This window comes from Phascolarctos cinereus, unplaced genomic scaffold (genome assembly GCF_003287225.1).
Source record: "Phascolarctos cinereus isolate Bilbo 61053 unplaced genomic scaffold, phaCin_HiC Scaffold_2;HRSCAF=192, whole genome shotgun sequence".
In the NCBI taxonomy this organism is placed as follows: domain Eukaryota; kingdom Metazoa; phylum Chordata; class Mammalia; order Diprotodontia; family Phascolarctidae; genus Phascolarctos; species Phascolarctos cinereus.
In genome coordinates this window covers 240,957,797-240,976,631 of record NW_027555625.1, presented here as the reverse complement: position 1 = coordinate 240,976,631, position 18,835 = coordinate 240,957,797, and the positions used below count along the sequence as shown (strand labels likewise).

General features: G+C 43.2%; 1 protein-coding gene across 3 annotated transcripts in view; it reads left to right on the top strand.

Annotated features, from left to right (window-relative positions):
* Positions 1 to 522: 522 nt before the first annotated feature.
* PMEPA1 (prostate transmembrane protein, androgen induced 1) overlaps positions 523 to 18,835 on the top strand; it is a 92,590-nt gene continuing 74,277 nt past the window's right edge. The window contains exon 1 of one of the 3 annotated variants that reach the window (XM_020981447.2): positions 523 to 1,093. In XM_020981447.2, coding sequence (XP_020837106.1) covers positions 991 to 1,093 — 103 coding nt within the window. In that variant the 5' untranslated portion in view covers positions 523 to 990. Of the gene's footprint in view, positions 1,094 to 2,078; positions 2,395 to 18,835 lie in introns of those variants that run through there. The other 2 variants (XM_020981448.2, XM_020981449.2) reach the window with 2 other exon arrangements.

The following is an 18,835-nucleotide window of genomic DNA, read 5'->3' as shown; positions in this document are numbered from 1 at the left end:
TGAGGGGAATGAGCCAGGAATAAAAGAGCCTGCCATTGACAAAACCAACTCTCCTTTCCCCATTCTCCACCATCTTCGCCACCCCCTTCAAAAAGACAGGGACAGGGACGCTTGGGAATTCCATAACTCAGAATGACATTCATTAAGCTACTACTACATAAGTTAATGAAGTCACCGCCACCTCCACAGCCACTGGATGTATTTTCCTCCTGACGAGTCTGTGTGCACGTCTGTATCTCTGTGTCTCAAGTCTGCGGGTGGCGTGTGGTGGTAGCTTTGGTGCATTCGGGAATGCACTCTGTTCCTTTAAGAGTCAGTTTCACTCCCCCCATTCATTCCGCCCCCCCCCTTCTCGCGCTGGGAGGGAGAAGGGAGGGGGTGCGGGGGAACCTCGGTAGGGATTGGTGCAGCCGCCAAGGCTAGAGGGGGGCTCCTCTCCTCCTTCCTAGACTCCCCCCCGCCCCGCCCCCCCCGCCAGTGCGGTGGAAAAGGGCAGTTCCGTCTAGCGCTGACGTCAGGCCGTCTGCCTGCCTCAGTCCCGTATCTCCATATGAAACCCAATCTCCTTGGACTTGAAGGAGGAGGCGGAGGAGGCGGAGTGGCTGGGGAAGCCGCCGCCGGGAGTCCGTCGCTCCGTCCGGCCAGCGCAGAAACAGAGTAGTAGCTAGGCGCTTTCTGCCAGCACTGGGGCAAGGGAAACTTACCGAGAGGCTGGAGAGAAGGGGAGCCGGGGGGAGGGAAGAAAGAGCAGCGAGGTCCTCCCCCCGTTTGACTGTTTCTTCCCCCCCACCGTTTTTTGGGTTTTGTTTTGTTTTATAAATTATTTTTTCCAGAATTGTATTTCTATTTTAAAGAGAGAAAAGCGCATTGCCTTCTCTACCCTCCCCGGGCTGGAGCAGCGGCAGCCGCAGGATCCTCCTTTATGTGGTGCCTCCCGGAGCCCCCCTCGCTCTTCTCCAAGTCCCCCGTTTTCCTCTCCCTCCTTTTTAAATGTATAACTTAATGGGTCTCAACAGCACCGCGGCCGCCGGGCAGCCCAATGTGTCCTGCACATGCAACTGCAAAAGGTCTTTGTTCCAGAGCATGGAGATCAGTGAGTATCCTATCTCCCTTCACTTCTCACTCGGGTTCCTCTCGGTCCTGGCCCCCCCAGCAGCCTCCCTAGCCTCTTTCCTGGAGGACCCCTTGTCTTGTAGCCTTCTTCTGCTGCACTCTCTCCGGCGTACTCTCTTCTCCCCTTACTGCTTTTCTCTCATCTCTTTTTTCCTCACCTCTCCAGTTTCCTCTCACCTTTTTTCCTTTGCTCTCTTCTCTCCTTTTTTCTGCTCATCTCACTTTTCTGCTCTCCTCATTCACTTCTCACCCTTACTCTCTTATCCTAACCTATCCTCTTCTTACCTCTTCACACCTCCGTTTCTTCCTACCTCATCCTCTCCTCTTTTCACCTCTCTTCTCCCTTAAGCTTTCAAACCTCAGTCCTCTTTCCTCTCACTTCAGAATCCTCTTTTCCTCCGGAGGTGCGGGGTCTATCTGTCTGCCTGTCTGTCTGTCCATCCTGTAGGTCTGCGTCTGGGATGTTTTCTGAGCCTGAAAGTGCTTTCTGTTGCGGCTTCCCTGCCTGGCAGCTCCGGGTAGGGGCTCAGGAGTCTGTGACTTTTGGAGAGGCTGAGGAAGAAGGGCCACGGGGCAGGTGGTGTGGGGGTCCCCGCGGTCTAGTTGCTCTCCCTGGTGCTTCCTGTTCCAGATCCACTTCGGAACTGAGGGCCCTGGACAGGGCTCATCCTCTGCTACCTGAGTCGTTGCCCATTCCTCCCAGTTCTTCAGCCCCGCAGGCAGCGTCTCCCGGGTCGGACCAAGCCACTTCTCTCCCCCAGCGCTCCTTAGACTGTCACCTCCAGCTGGGCCCGGGACTGGGGACGGTGAGGGACTGGGATGTCCGGGCTTTGAAGGCTCTGGCCCCGGGGGGCCGCCGTGAGGAGGTAGGGAGGCTCGGTGGGAAGGCGCGCGCCGCCACCGCCGCCGCCGCCGCAGGTCTCCAGCTGGCGCGATTCCCGGCTTTGTCCCCATGGTCCCTGAGCGAACTCAGCGGGGTGTGAGGAGAGGAGGGAGTGGGGTGGCGATGGCCAGGCCCTAGAACCAGTTAAAGCCCCAGCTTCTAGAGTGAGCAGTCGCCACGACCCCCTCCCCTAGCCCAAGAGCTCCCTTCTACAGGTATCGGACCCTGAGCCTAGCAGACTTTATGGATCAGCCTGGAGGAAGGTTTGCTTCTTTGGGAAAAAGTACCCCTCTTCCCCAGTCCCCTGGGACTGTCTGGTTCGCTGCGGCTCCCCTCTGTCATCACCCTCCGCCGCCTTATCCCAGCCGCCTGGTGAGGGGGTGCCTTCTTCTGAAGCTGTGAGTGCCCTGGGGAGTGCTGTGTGTGTCGGGGGTGGGGGGGAATCAATGAAGTTTCCATTTTACTTCCCTAAGGGGCAATAATGATGGAGCAATTAAACGGCCTCCTTATCAACTTAGCTGGTAAAAATGTCCTTCCAGACGTTTGAAAGAGAGAGACTCGTGTGTGTGTGTGTGTGTGTGTGTGTGTGTGTGTGTGAGAGAGAGTGTGTGTGTGTGTGTGTGAGAGAGAGAGAGAGACAGAGTAGAGTGTGTGTGTGTGTGTGTGTGTGTGTGTGTGTGTGTGTGTGTGTGTGTGTGTGTGTGTTCCCTGCTGGTTTGCTTCTATAAATAGCCCAGGTCTGGGCAGATTGGCAATGTCTAGCCAGGACAATGGCTACATGAACCCAAGTTTAGGGCACTTTTTGTTGATGCTGGTAGTGCCCTTTTGGGGAAGGACAGGAGCCAAAGCTATTCTGTCTGCTTCATCTTGCAATTGAAATGTCAGAAAAGAACTCAAGACAATTGGAAAATTGGAAAAACCCATCATACTGGGACTAAGAACCCCTCCTCCTTCATGGAAACCCCTAGACATCCCAGCTGGTAATCTCTTTCCCCCTCCTCAGGTACTTATATTTTTATGGGTGCTTTACTTGTACAAAATTCCAGCATAAAACACTGAAATACATATGTGTATGTGAATACACAGGCACACACACATTTTTTTCTTTTCCTGAAGGTTAGTCAGGGATGATTACTTCGCACAAGCATTTTCATATTTGATTCTCCTAACAGTGGTAACTAGCATTTTTACACTTTAAGGTCATAGATTTAGAGCTGTGAGGGACCTTAGAGATCTTGTAATCCAACACCCTCATTTTACAGATGAAGAAACTGAGGCACAGAGTGTTTAAAATGACTTGCTAAAGGTCACACAAGATAGTAAACAATAAAGCTAAGAGCTGAACCCAGGTTTTCTGACAACACATATACCTCTTTTTCTACTAAGCTATTCTTTGCCTCAGAACAACATTGTGAAATAGATGGGATTCACATTATCCTTATTTTAAAAGGAGGTTGGGAGAGATTGTGACTTGCTGAACCATATACTCCAAGCAGAACTCCTAACTTCAGGTCCAGTTCTTTCTTGTAATCACTGCATCAGAATGTCTTTCCAGTCCCTTTTCCCTATCAGTGTACACTGATACCAGGTGGAATTTTTGGTTTTGGTGATATATTTTGGGTAAAGTTGGGGGGAAGGTAGCTGGAAGTTTATCTAGACTGCGTGTCCTCACTTACTTAGGACAGGGACCTGTTTTGGTGTACAGATCCAAGTGGTGCTTGCAGGGTCATGGGAGTACCACATTCATTAGCCAGGACAGCATGGTGTTGCTACATATTAGACAGAATACTTGGCCAAGATTGCAACCTCACTGTACAGTACTATGCAAAAGGTAAAAATAACAAGGGGCCCTGCCTTCCCAGACAGAAGAGAAAGCAGAGTTGCTGTCAAGAGATGTTGGTTTGCTTTGGTTACGAGAATCCAGACATCCCACTCAATTCCCTCCAAATAATTAAAGTCCTTACTAAGGGCTCTGGGCAGAGTCCTTCCCTCCCTTGGCCTTTAATATTTTTTCAATGTCAGGGCAGTTGAAGTGGCAAAATAGCCCACTTAGTTCTCCAAAGGGCCTTTGTAAACTCCTGAGATAATTAAATGCCTGTGAATATTATTAAAATATGTCCACATGTGTTTGGAAATAAAATCTTACCGATTTTAAAGGCCTAGCTACATTTTATTTCATTTCGCTTTAAAGCATTATGCTGAAGGGCCACCAAATTGCTGTTAGCTTTAAATGATATGTCAACTCCTATTTTGTGCTCCAGAGCTTTATCAGCTTCCTTTTCTTCTAATTCCTTTCAGGGTCTTGCATCTTACTTTTTTTTTTAAATTCATCATTTTTATTTCTGTCCTTTCCTCTCAACTAATCAACCATAATGATGTTTTGGCTGACACGGAGACAGTCTTGTTAATTTAGTTGTCTGCCCTAACTGTCTGCTCTTCCAAATAGACTTCATTTCTCACTTCTGATGAAGTGAGGCTCTGGGGAGGCTGACCTACAAGGTTAGCATGGCTCACACTTTTGCCTGCCTTTTAGGTGTTCTAATTAGTTCCTACATTCAATATATTTTTTAAACACAGCCCTTAATTATTTGAGGAGAGAAAGCTGGAAAGACAAGGACAGATCTTGAAAATGTTTATCTGTTACATATACTAATCAGATTTCCCTAAAAGGTTGTGTTGACATGAGTTAAGTCCAAATGCCCTGTGTTCAAGTCTGTCTTTGTGCTGGGAGGAAAATTTAGAGAGTCCTAATGAAAATCTATTTTCTATAAGAACTTATCTCAGATGTATTTTCAAATAATAGTTTACAGTTGATTTTTAAGAACAAGGCACTTGAAATGAGTCAGGCTTGTAATTTTCATTTTTAGTTAACATTTACAAGTAAGGTGGTTGACAGAGGTACTGAACAAGCCATTTTATCTGGACTATGTGGCTAGGTTCTTCCCCTCTCTGTGTTTAAATTTCCTCATCTATAAAATGAAGAGGTTGAGCCAGATAAGCTCTTCAAATCAATCAATCAACAATTTATTAAGCATCTACCAAATATCCAGCTTTGTGCTAAACCCTATGTATACAAATGCAAAACAGTTCCTTCCCTCAAGGAACTTAAATTCTATCCCTTAATGCCTTATCTTTTAAAATCTCTGGCAGCCTTGTCTTTCTATGGTCATTCTATGTTTTCAGGTCCCTTCTCTCCTGGTGCTTTTATAGTCTACTTACAGACGCTGCCCTCTTGGAGTTAACACCATTAAAAATTGCTGACTCATACACAATAGGGTCAGACCTTACTTCTACTTTGAGGATGAGCTCCTGGGTGCATACTGTCCTACTGGTACTATTGGCATGCTTCAGTTAGGATCCTAGAGTTACAGAACGTTAGAACTAGAAAGGATCTTAGAGATAATCAAATGAGGAAACTGAGTCCCAGAGAAGTAAAGTGACTGCCCCAAAAACCAGAGAACCAAATCCACAAGTCCACTTCCCTAAGGTTCATCCTGTAGTTCTTTGTACTGTGTTACCCTTCCATGACTTTAGAAAAATCAGACTGGCCCTTTTATGGGGAATGCTAAAAAACATATCATCCTAGATTTGAATATGTCCTTTGCAATGTATGTAGATTTAGTCTGGTTACTGTTCAGACAAAAACTAAACTGCAGTGGCCTGTTCATATAACTTCAGGGGGCCTGGGTAGAACATTAGACTTTTTTGACTTTCACTAGCCAATAGGGGATGGCTGAGAGTCAGAAAATGCAGAATTTCATTTAAATAGTTTGCTGCCCTGAAAACAGATTGCAATGGAACCCATCTCTTTTTTGGGAAATGGGGGGTGGTCACTGGGATTCAAAGCTGCCGAGTGCTAACAGACCTCAGATCAAAGGACAGATGTTTAAACTGCCTGCTTTTGAGGAAAGAACTGTTCTCCTGGCAAGTGTTTTGTTTTGTTTTGGATTTTTGGGGGGCTCTCTGATTAACTTCTTTTCACTGCCTTCTAGAAAAAGAACCCATTGGCTTTTTGTTGAAGTTTCTGATCAGACAAATGCCAAGAAACATCTTAAGGCTGTGAATCCCAAGCACTCTTTTTAACACATACATCCATTTATTCAACAAGTATTTCTTGAGCACCTACTACATGATTTGGTCACGTGGTTGGCACAGGACTCCTGTAAACGGAGCTCTTATTTGAATGTGGACTAGCTTTACAGCAAGGCAGTTGGGAGGCAGCTACAGTGGAGTGGAGGAATCTCTAAATTTGTAATCAGAAGATGGGGAATTTGAATCTTGGCTCTGTTTCCTACTCAGCTGTGTGACCTTATATAGGTCATTTCACTTTGCATTTGAATTGCTGTATAAATATCAGGTATATAAATCTGGTTCTTCAAAAACTCCTCTGCTGTCCAGAATCCTGCCATTTTGGATTCTTTTTCCAAAGTAGCACTGAATGACTTTATTGTCAGTGATTCAACTGGATCATAGTTCCATAGAATCATAGATTTGGAACTGGAAGGGACCTTAGAGGTCATCCAGTCCGAAACCCTCACCTTACAAGTGAAGAAATTGAGTCTTAGAAAGAGGTTGAATGACTTGTCTGGGGCTACACAGTAAATTAAGTAACAAAACCAGGATTCAAACTCAGGGCTTCTCACTACAAATTCAGTGGCAGAGCTGGGATTTGAACCCAGCACCAATTCTAATACTTTTCCCACTGTACCCTACTTTTAACACTCTAATCTAGGGGTTGGCAAATTATGGTCTGTGGACCAAATCCTGCCAGCCATCGTAATTTGCTGACCCCCACAAATCAAACATTTCCTTTCTTGACAGTATAAAGGGTGTACACTTTCTATTTTGCCATAAAAAATGTCTGGTTAGTTTCCTTTCATAAAATCTTCAGATTAAGTCATATCCTCCATTACCAAGTATTTTTTTTTGAGGGGGTATCTCTTGATTGGATAGAAGAGAAAGAGACAGACCTATTAAATGATTTGGGTTTATATCTTTTTAAAAAGCTAGTAATTCAGGATTTGGGATTTAATTTGTTCAGTGATGGTGTTCATTAAAAGAGTGCGGAGTATAATATCCAGTATTCACCACTGAAGAGTTGACCACAAGGGCTTTCTGCTACTTCAAATTCACATTCACAAAAATCAACTCAGGCTTGAAAGGTTTGCCATATGCCTAGGTTGAGGAAACCCTGGCATTTGATGAGAAAGGATCTGTGATTTTGAGTATTAAAGTAAAAAGAAAATCATTCCAATGAATCTCTCCCCCAGCACACATGCTAATATAGTCTAAGGGGGAGGTAGGATTGGCCCAGATATTTCCAGGCCATCTTGATTTCAAATGGCTTTCAGTTCTGGACAAATAAGGCAACTAGTTTCTGTGAAGGAATTAGGCTTAAGGATACAAAAGCAAATGCTGAATTATTCCAGGCTCAAGTCTGGCTTTCTCAGTGACTCAAGGGATGAATCTTCCTGTGGCCATACCAGTCTCTCCAGCCACCATTTCCCCCCACCCCCACTGTCCTGGTTAAGCCAGTTAAAGGGTTCAGGGTAACAGGTCAGGGGTGAACTCAATGTTTGCTGAGTCTCTAAATAACTAATTATTCCTCTCAACAAACACAGTCATGCTACACCCTTCTCACTTTGGTGGCCAGCTTCCCAGTTCTCTGGAAATGGTTAAAACCTCTTTTTGATGAAGGGAAGAGAAGAAAAAGCCCCACAACAAATGGCTCCTGGGTGAGTTGTGTAAATTTATGCAATAGCCTTTCCAAATGAAAAAGAGTCTCGCTAAGCTGTTCCTGGAGTAAGGCTTCTCCGGTGCCAAAGCTGCTTTTGGCAGGGGGAAGGGGGAAGTGGAGGGGGGACTACTCTCCTCTCCAAGGCTCTGACTGTGGAAGCTACCAGAGCCCAGATCCAGGGACAAGTCACCCACCAAAGGAAATACACAGTACTGGTTGTGGTTGTGGTTGTTGTGGTGGTTGTTGTTTTTCAGTACAACACCTGAAACATTTAGAATTTTCTATCCGGAATTCTTTTACTGATGGAAAACAAGATATCCTGTGTCCTTTTGCAGCTGAAGGAGGTTTTGGGTTGTTGTTTTGTTTTGTTTTTGTAAAGGTTACTGGTTTGCAACTCCCAGAGAACTACCCCCCTACTTGGGGGGGTTTTGTATAGAGAAGTTTTTCATTTCTGCCCATTTTCAAGTACAGTAGTATTTAATCCTCAAAAAAGGGGGGGAGGGCTTACTGATGGCTCTTAGTCTAGGGTCATGCCAAAGAAAGAGAAGACATTCTTACAAATGGATTTATCAATTCCAGTCCCTTGCCAGTCTTTGGCTTTTCCTGTGCTGCACTCATGGGAAGAATGAGTCTGAACTGACAAGCCATTTTTAGAGTTGTTGTCAAGTCAGCTGGTGTGTTCACAGGTGTGAATGATGAGGACACCTTCCACCTGCCAGCAATCAGGATTGTGGGGGTTTTTCCCAATAGTTGGGATGCGCTACAATGACCGATCTATTCTCTCACCTGGTCTCCCCTTGTGACAAGCCACATATGTGAGTCTAGTGCCCTACACACATCAGTCACTGCAGCTGCAGGTGCTGAGTGATCAGAAGTACAATCTTTGGCCAGGGAAGGAGGCAAAGCTACCTTTTTCCTATGGGGGGCTGTGATCTTGGCTTTCTTAGTACTATGCTCTAACTACTCAGTTAACTGGCAGAAACCAAAATATCCACACTCGAAAATTTGCTTGGCAAATGTTTGGCTAAATCCTTCAAGAGGATGTCAATATTGTTGTTTCTAGGACGTTTCAATTAATTTGACTGTAATATTGTTGGGAACAAAGGTAGAATCACACAGGGCTGAAGGACAGACCCTGATCTTCAATTCATTCTTAAGTGTCAGGGCCCCTCTAAGTTGAGGGTCCTCCCATAGATGACTGGAGATAATGATAAGGAAAATGAGCAGACATCCCATCTGACAATCATCTATGGCTTAAAAAGGAAGACCACTTTCAAACCTCAAAGCCCAGGATTGTAGGGAGCTGTAGTATAGTGACTTATGCCTTTTTTTTGACAGACACATGGCATGGGAATCAGAAAGACCTAAGTTTAAATACTGTCTCTGGTACTTTTACTAGATGTGTGTCTGTGTGCCAAGTCATTTATCTTTGTTGTACCTCAGTTTCCTGATCAGTAAAAGGGAGCTAATATACATTATTGGTAGCATCTCAAGTGTTGTAAGGTTACAGTGTAACAATGGACATAAAGTGGTTTATAAACCGTAACTCTCTATGTAGATGTCAACTATTATGATTAGCCTGCTTAGGCTCACCCTCCCCAATATACATTGTTACTGTGTATCTTGCTGCATTATATCTGAATCTCAGGGCATGGACTAAAACATTCCCTTGACTTGCCAATGCCCGAAATGATTTTCAGCGCAAACCACTTGACAGCTTATAGCTAACTCTTCTCTTCAGTGAGGAGTTAAGGTGACATTAATAAGCAGATTTTTTGACACCTCATTTCTTGTCAGCCTGTAGCATGGAGGTGTTTGTTACCAACCAGAATATGTCATTTCGGAAAAGTTACCATGGGTTATTGTGAAGCCGCTGGAATTAACTTGCCAACATGGGGTGATACTGGAAGTAACACCTTGTGCATTTGAATGGAAAATTTGGGGGTGTCCCTAGGCTCAGGTGGCTGAGCACATCCAGCTCTCCAGTCTCTCTGAAGGTATTCCTAGATGTTTCCTCATTTTCTCATCTTTAATCTTTTCTTTGCAAGGATCATTAGAAAGTAATTTAAGTTCTCCCCTAAAACCACCTGCTGGTTAGACCAAAGATTGCAGATTTACAGCTGTCAGGCAGCAAATACTAAGATGATCTAGACCAGGGATGGGGCTTCTTTATTATAGATGGGGAAACTGAGGCCCAGAAAGGAGTAGTACATAGTGAAGCCATTATTGGAACCTAAGTCCTCTGACTCCAAATCCAGCATTCAGTTCATTCTAGTGCATGGGTTGGAGAGAGGGAAGAGGAGAAAAAGTCCAACCATTACTTTTCCTAGACATTTAAAAAAAATTATTTGAAGGATTTTCCATTCACTTGGCACTTGCCTTTTTCTGTGTATGGGTCTTGTTTTCACAGCCAGTTTAAAATTTTCTTTGAGAAATTAGGGATTAATTTTGTAGGACTAGATAATAAATTCCTTGGGGAGTAATTATAAGTTTGGGTCCGTACATATGGAAGGTACTAAATAAATACTTGACTGTTGACAGCCATGTTTGAATTCTGCTTTCACCTTGTTTGTAGATTTTGGTGTGTAAGGCATTTTAGAGATCCACTAGTGCAGGGGTGGGGAGCCTGCAGCCTCGAGGTCACGTGTGGCCCTCTAGGTCCTTAAGTATGAACCTTCAAACATGTTAAAGTTTAGATTTAGTCAAAGGGCCACACTTGAGGACCTAGAGGGTCACATGTGGCCTCGAGGCCGCAGGCTCCTCACCCCTGCACTAGTCCAAACTCTCTCCTTTTAGAGATGAGGTAACTTGGACCCAGGGAAATGAGATTGCTTTGACCAAGATCACTTAGGTAACAAATAGGAGAACCAGTATTGGAACTCAGGTCCTCTGACTCCATCTCTTATACTTTTCCCACAGAACCACACTGATTCTTCTGGTACAGCCTAGATCTGAATCTGTAGGTTCCTATATTTCTGACTGTGTAGAGGGAGATGTGAAAATAAAACTAATAAAATTTTTCCTGAATTGCAACCCAACAATCAGTCATTAGGCTCTGGTGCTTTGAGTGAGGTGTGGGGAATGGGGTGGAAATGGTGAACAGTGTCTATGTAGGGGACTGGAGTTTACGTGGTCCTGGTCCCAATTAAACATTCCTTATGAAATTAAGCACATCTCCTTTCCCCAGTGGTTATTGCGTTTTGCCAAAATGGGTAGGTTTAGGTATTCGGGAAGAGTTAACATTTATTTATGGCAGTCTGGGTAACAGAAATCAATAGAAACTGGTCTTTCAGGGGGAAAGCTCTGTTCCTTTTGACACTACTAAGGGCTTCAGGTCTCTACATGTGCAACCACCCACCAATCCATTACAGCTAATTTCTTGGCACTGGCTTTGCAAACGATATTTATGGTGACAAGAAAACCTACCTCCCTGCAGGAAGCAACAGGATGTAGATTATATGACTCTAGGCTTTGACTTCACCGAATGAAAATTCTCCCAAGTGTACAGTTGTTCCTTTTGGAAATGACTTGGATACATTCCTATTAATCTTATCTCTTCTTTATCTAGGGCGTAGCATATAGACTTGAAAAGGACACTCCAGCCTGTAGTACCCTGAGGCTTTCAAGGAGTTAAAGTGTGACACACATATTTGAATGAATTTTAGCTTGTTTTCGCAGTTACCAGACTAAAACCTACACATTTGAAGGGCCTGTGGACTTAAGAATATATCAATCTGTTCCTGTTCAGTGTCTCACTCCTTTCAAAGAATTGCAGATTTTTGTTTTTTTGGGGGCAGGGAGTGGTAAAGGCTGAGGGTGGGAGGAGGATAAATTGGTTTAGAATCCCACAAAGTGTTTCAAATGAACTGCTACAGATTTCAGACGTATTGGGTAATTCAAAGAGGAAGACTTTCTTTCCAGACATATTTCAGCAGCAAGCATTTATCATTATTATACATCAGTGAGCTTGGGGAGCTACTTTTTACTAAGAAAAAAGGTTTCATTATTGGTAACAAGCACAATTCCCAGACAACTTTGTGATGTGATTTTTTTTTTTGCATTTTCTCTAGCAGAGTTTTTGTGGTATTTTTTGTTCCTTTTTTTTTAATCCCCTCAAGCCAGCATTGTACTAATTCTCTTCTCCTTAAAGAACCTTTACCCTTATCTAGATGAAACCCAGAAAAGTCTTTCCTTTGCCCTACTACACTCGATATACTTTGGACAAATTGTCAGATGCCACAAAGTCAAGAATGGCCACCTTGGACACAGTAATCAGGAAGGGTAAACATTTTTTTTCCAAGCAGGTTCCATTTCTACCAGCCTCAATTTCCTTTAGGTCTTTGACAAATTGTATTATGCAAGTCTCTGGCTCACATCCTTCCTGATTTCTCCTGCAGCCCCTTCTGGCTGGAATTGAAATTAGTCTCTCTACTTCTATTAGCACATTCCTACAATAGCAAAAGGAGATTTTGTTGGTGATCTTGATGACAGTCTCCTAAGATTGGGGGTGAAAATTTTCCTTCCCTCCTTTGATGATTTCCATAGTTTTCCTAAAATGCCACTTGCCAGCATCTGAAGTAAGAGACAACCATTTTTAGATACTGTTTTTACTCATAACATTTTTTTTTACCATGCCCTGAATTTATCAGGGAAAAGATAAAAGGTTATCATATAAACTGAATAACATAAGACCTGTTCACATTTTTTTGTCCCCTGATGGGGCTAACCAAGCCCCTGAGGAATTTTGCTTCATCTCTGAAGAGTAGAAAGAACAATATTGTATGTACATAAATGGAATTTGTTTTTCATTTAAAAAAAAGAAAGTACCACGACCTTACAAGGGGTTTTTTGTTGTTGTAGCTAAAGTTAATCATCAAGGACATTATTAGAAAGTTTGCATCTTTTTTGATTGATGAGTTTCTTTGCTCCTTGGCACAGAATTTTCAAGTAGATGTGTATACATGGCAAGAAGAGATGTTTTACTAGCATAATCCCAACCCTCCCAAATGCATCTTCAAAACTTAAAGCCAATAGGGGCAGCTAGGTGGTGCAGTGGATAGAGCACCGGCCCTGAAGTCAGGAGTACCTGAGTTCAAATCCGGCCTCAGACCAAACACTTGACACTTACTGGCTATGTGACCCTGGGCAAGTCACTTAACCCCAATTGCCTAAAAACAAAAACAAAAAACTTAAAGCCAATATAACCAGTGTCTATGCAAAGCCACAAAACCACTATGAAAAGTGATAACTTCAGTCAAAGGTCTGGGTGTAGCCTGGGCCCTCCCTGAGCATGCATGGACTGCCTGCCCTGACTGAAGCTTTACCAGTTCATCATAGTTCATGGAGGGACCTTTCTCACTCTCCTTGCCTTGAGAAAAGGCTCTGTCAATATGTGTTGACGTGGCAGTTCAGACAGGTGTGCCAGGGTAGGAGTCAGCCTTAAACCCATGAACCTTCTCCCGCCTTGGCATCCAATAGGCTTCTTGAATTGACTCTTCAAGGGGGAGTTTTTGCAGGCGAGGACAAATTTATGGTAGTGTTTTGTTTGGACTTTTTTTTTCTTTATATCTAATTTTGTCAAACCAATCTGCCCTTTAGGCAGAAGGCTTTTCAGCCCAAATGATTTAGAAAATGGCTTGCCCATGTTGATTAAATTCCCAGGTGTGTTGCATAATCCTCTCTCCCCATCACCTGGCCTGTGGAAACACAGCCCAATCTTTGAGGTGAACTCTGGCTTTACACCCCACCTCCACCCCCAAGTGCTTTTGGTGCAATAAGGTTTCAGCTGACAGACAACTGAAGAATGGGATCAGATACGATAGAAACTGTTCGTGACATCAAATCTTTGAGGGCCATATGCCCTCAGAAGGCCCCACCTGAGCAAGGTGGCATGCATTCAAAATGGATTTGCCTAGGCTAGGAGGGGTAACGAGCCAGACTTATTGGCCTAATTTGGAGGACACGTTTTTTCTTTAGATTCTCCACCTTTAGAGCCCATACCATTTTTGAGTTTGCATAAATTTTTATAGAGTATAAAGCATTTGATCTCAAATATATCTACTAGAAGGAAGTTAAAAGGCTGTGTGAAACTTTTTGTTTGATATGCATCATAATCCCCTGAACAGAGGGACATCTTTCTTTGTTACTGTTCTGCTACAGAACCAGTTATTTCTTTCTTGGTTTCAAGTTGTTAGGCTGGGGGTGGGGGTGATGGAGGAAGTGTGCTGGGTGATTCAATAAGAATTTGTTACTACTCAGACATTGCCTAACACTAGGTGAATATTTATTCTCCATTTTCATAGAACACACAAGTACACACCTCATTAACAATGTCCAATCTGTGCAATCGAGGCCTTGGAAAATAGAGCCTCAAAAACTATATTTTCCGAAGATGGAGAAAATGAAATGATCCATCACTGGAAGGAATCTTGTGCCTCTTTTTTTTTTTTTTTGGCTCTCATTTTCTTCTTGCCAGCCGATCTGTTGTAGCAGGTTCATTACTCTATTGCCTAAAACAATTTAGTCAGTAATAATTCTGTAAACCGATGAATCAACTTTGCGCAAACACCCTGAGTAATTTCTTTGTTCTTTTCTTTTTCACTTTGTAATTGGTGTCTGTAGAAGCCCGGAAGGTTTGGTCTTATGGAAAGCATGATTCATTTATTGGTGTCTGTGCTGCCTAGTTATCATTCAGGAGTTCCAGAGTGCCTCGGCAAGCCAAGGGTGATTCATACATGGCTAAGCATACGAGCAAATGGGGTCACAGCCATCTGCAGAAACTTTTCTAATCTATTTATGGTATGGGAGAAAGAAGTGGGTGTATTAAGGATGATGGAATAGGTGTCAATTACATTGGTGCATAGAAACGATTAAGTAACACTAACCATCACTTAAAAACCGCTTTCTGTCCACTGCTGGCGATCGTTCCAATAGATCATGGCTAAATGCGCTCCTATCTGTTTAGTGTATCAGCTCTGTGTGTTTATGGATGGCGGTTTCTTCAGCGGACAGACCTGGGAACTTGTCGTCCCCACAAGACCCAGAGGTGAGCATGAAGTTGCCTTTGCCAGTCAGAACTGCAGACTGAGAAAAGCAAGAACTTCCGTTTGTTGTGGTTGCTTTCCTTTAACATATCAAATACATTTCTGGAGAATACTTGAGGAAAACAGTTGCAGTAAGGTTTTCAAGACTTTCAGGCCCAGGCATTTGTCTCCAAGAAAGCACCTCATTTTCCACTCATTTCCCTAACAATGGCAATTATTAGCTATTTGCATAATACTGCAAAGCAGTATAAACTCACATAATGGTGCTGATTTAATTTAATTGTCGTAGTCAGTTTCTGCTCTGGATGAAATAGCTGCTGACTTCGTGGGCTTTTGGGGGGATAAAAGTTGATTTCCTCTTTATCCAGAGATGGTGGTGATGGATGAGGATGAGGATGAACAAGATGATGAAGATTGATGATAATGATAACTCACATTTCTCTGACACTTTAAAGTTTATGAAGCACTTTCCTAAAAACAATTCTGTACAGTAGAAATTGCAACTGTCATTATACTCATTTCTCAGAAATGGACACCAATAAGAGGTGGGATGATTTGCTCAAGATCACATAAGCTAGGTGGCACAATGGATAGAGTGCTGGGTCTGGAGTCAGGAAGACTCATCTTCCTGAGTTCAACTCTGGCCTCAGACACTTACTAGCTGTATGGCCCCGGGCAAGTCACTTAGCTCTGTTTGCCTCAGTTTCCTCATCGGTAAAATGAGCTGGAGAAGGAAATGGCAAACCACTCCTGCATCTTTGCCAAGAAAACCCCAAATGGGGTCACGAAGAGTTGGACATGACTGAAAAACAATATAATAAGTACTCATAAAGACAAAATTTTTTTTTTTTGTTAGTGAGGCAATTGGGGTTAAGTAACTTTCCCAGAGTCACACAACTAGTGAGTGTTTTGCATCTGAGGCCGGATTAGAACTCAGGTCCTCCTGATTTCAGGGCCAGTGCTCTATCCACTGCTCTGTCTAGCTGCCGCTAAAGACAGAATTTTAAAATGCAGATCTCCTGACTCCAAGTCCAGTGTTCTTTGTGCTACCTGCAATATTCAGTCACCTTTCAGATGACCACTTGACATAGCACTTAGTGCCATGCTGGGCACATTGTAGGTGCTTAATAAATGCTTCTTGACTGACTGACATAGGCCTTTTCTCTTTCATTACAATGTAAGTTCTTTAAGGGTAGGGACTGTTTAATTTCTGATTTTGTACCAGTGCCTGTCATAGAGTGGGGCATATAGTAGGTGCTCAATAATTGTTTGTTGAAATAAATTGAACCAAATTAAGGAATGCCATGTATCTAATGATATTTTTGCTACAGAGTCACCTTCCCTGTAGTTTCACTTAATCTAATATTAAAATCTATTCTACTCTCCAAGTACAGCCTGGGTGGGTAGTAGCAGAGAAGCTAATCAGGGAGAGAGAATTTGCAGTAATCCAATCATTTAAGAAGAATTCAATTAGGATTGAGTGGTTTCTTACTCATTTCCCTATGTCATGCAAGAAAATTCCATAGAGAGTAAGTAGCAGAGACAGAATTTGAACCCCGGTTCTCCAACTCCTAATCTAATATTCTGTCCACAATATTATATGACCCTTTGGCCCTTGGGGAGTTCAGTATTTTAACTAGTGAAAGTGAGAGAGGCAGACAGCTTCCATCCATGCAAGTTCATTTGGTTGGATTCCACAGGAGGATATACCAAACTGCAGCCTGTCACCCCATGCCTTCTTACCCCTATCCCTAGTGTAGACAGTGTGGATGGATCAGCATTAGGCAAACACACTATTAGAGTGCTTTCCTTGGAGGGGGTAGGCAAGAGTTACTCCTTCAAGGACAAAAGACAACAACTCCTCCCCTAGAAGTGTGCCACTATGAATGATACAAACTTAGAATATAGAATATAGACCTGGAAGGGACCTTGGTTTATAGTTCAACCTGAGGTCTGTGAACTTAAAAAAATTAGTTTGATATCTGTATTTCAATATAATTGACCTTTGTAATCATATGTATTTTATTTTATGCATTTTAAAATGCTATTCTGAAAAGACATCCATAGGCTTCACCAGTGTTCCAAAAAGGGTCCATGACACAAAATAAGAGTTCATTAGAATCCCTGATCTAGTCTAATTCCTTTGTTTTACAGATGGGGAAACCAAAGGAAGTCTAGAGAGATGAAGTGATTTGCCCAAGGTCACACCACTAATAAGTAGCAGAGGACACGGGATTTGAACCTATCTTTTGTGTCTCCAGATATCAGTGGTCTTTTCATCATCCTACATTGTTCTCCTTTGGGGGATAGGAAGAGGGCCCCTGTCCATAGGCTGGCAGCCTGTCTCCCCCCCCTCCCGGGGGAGCCCCCGGGCCCTCTGTCTGCTAAATCATCATCAATCCTACTTTATGTCAGATTTAGTAGAACCAAACTAGGTTCGGTTCAGAACCTGACAATCTCTAATTCAATCTAGGAACTGTTATGTGAAAAGCATTACCTCGAATATTTGCTAAAGCAAGACCCTCTGAAATAATAGTATAATAGTGCTGGCTCTCTTCCAGAGATTTGGAAAACTCCTTGATAGAGTCTGTATTTTTTCTTATAGCATAGCTTTATTTTGCCTAGTTCTTTTATTCTATAATTTTTAGCCTTGTATAATGGAAAGGGAACTCCATCTGGAATGAGAGGACCTGAACTAAAATCTCCCTTCCTCATATTACCAGGTCCTTTGCCCCTCTAGGGGCAAGTCCTTTACCCCTCTAGGTCTCAGTTTGCTCATCTGTAAAATGGAAAAATCGGACTAGATTATCTGTAAGATGCCTTCCAGGTCTGTCATATGATCCTTTCTTATTTATTTTTTATTTTTTTTGGCCAGACAATGGGGTTAAGTGACTTGCCCAGGGTCACACAGCTATCAAGTGTCTGAGGCCGAATTTGAACTCAGGTCCTCCTGACTCCAAGGCCAGAGCTCTATCTACGGCGACACCCAGCTCCCCCTATGTGATCCTTTCTTAAAATGATTTCCAGGGCCAGGCAAGATAGCCTGCCATCCCCTTTCCCCTCCGAGTACTTCCAGGAACTCTTGGCTGGTGCCTGACATTTTTGCCATGATGGCCTCATCCCCTCAGCTTAAAAGGGTAAATAACCCTGAAAGGACTACCTCTTTGGGCTGTTATCAGTCCATAGTTCAAGTGAGTTTGAAATTCTCTTCTGAAAGCAGGATCTGGTAGGGGAGAGGACATTAGGGTACTTACTGTGTTTGACAGGAAAAGGAGAGAGTTGGAGGATGCTGAGTGTCAAAACAAAGTTCAATTCTTTCTCTTCCCACTTCTGCCTTAGGCTGGCTCTGGTGACCTTCCCAACCCCTTACTTTTTTGCCAAGTTTGGATGCACCAACTCTAGACCCCAGAGTCCAAGCAACAGAATCCAGTCATTTGGTTAACTTTCTGGTTTCTGCTAATTCATCTGATGCCTTTGGCCCTTATAGAGGCAGTGTGGCCTGATGAAAAGAGTCCTAGAATCAGAGCTGGAAGACCCAAGTTCAAATTGTAGCTCTCTATTGCACTCACTAGCTGTGCAGCCTTGAACAAGTCACCCTTGGAGCCACCTCAGTCTCCTCATCTGATGAAGTGGAGATGACAGTGCTTGTCATATCTACCTCCTAGTGTCCCTAGAATTAAACATCATATAAAGCCTCAAAGTACTTCGTAAACATAATTAATTCAGCTTAAAGCTAAAAGAAATTTCTGAATGAGGGCCACCATCTTTCAAAAGGCTGGGGGAAAAAATCTTTCTGAATGAGGGCCACCATCTTTCAAAAGGCTGGGGGAAAAAAAAAACCTTATACAGTAGTTACAATCCTCCTAGCAGGATTTCAGATGCAGTGATGGCCAAGTCACAGGGAAGGAGAGATTTTACAATATCATGGTGTTCTAGTGTCAGTTATTATGAAAGAGAAAAATAGAGGGGCAGTCAAGCTCTATGCATGAAATAATCTTATTAAGGGGGCCAGGAGAGCAGAACTGTAAGGCTTAGAGGAAGGTTGAGCTAGATAATCTA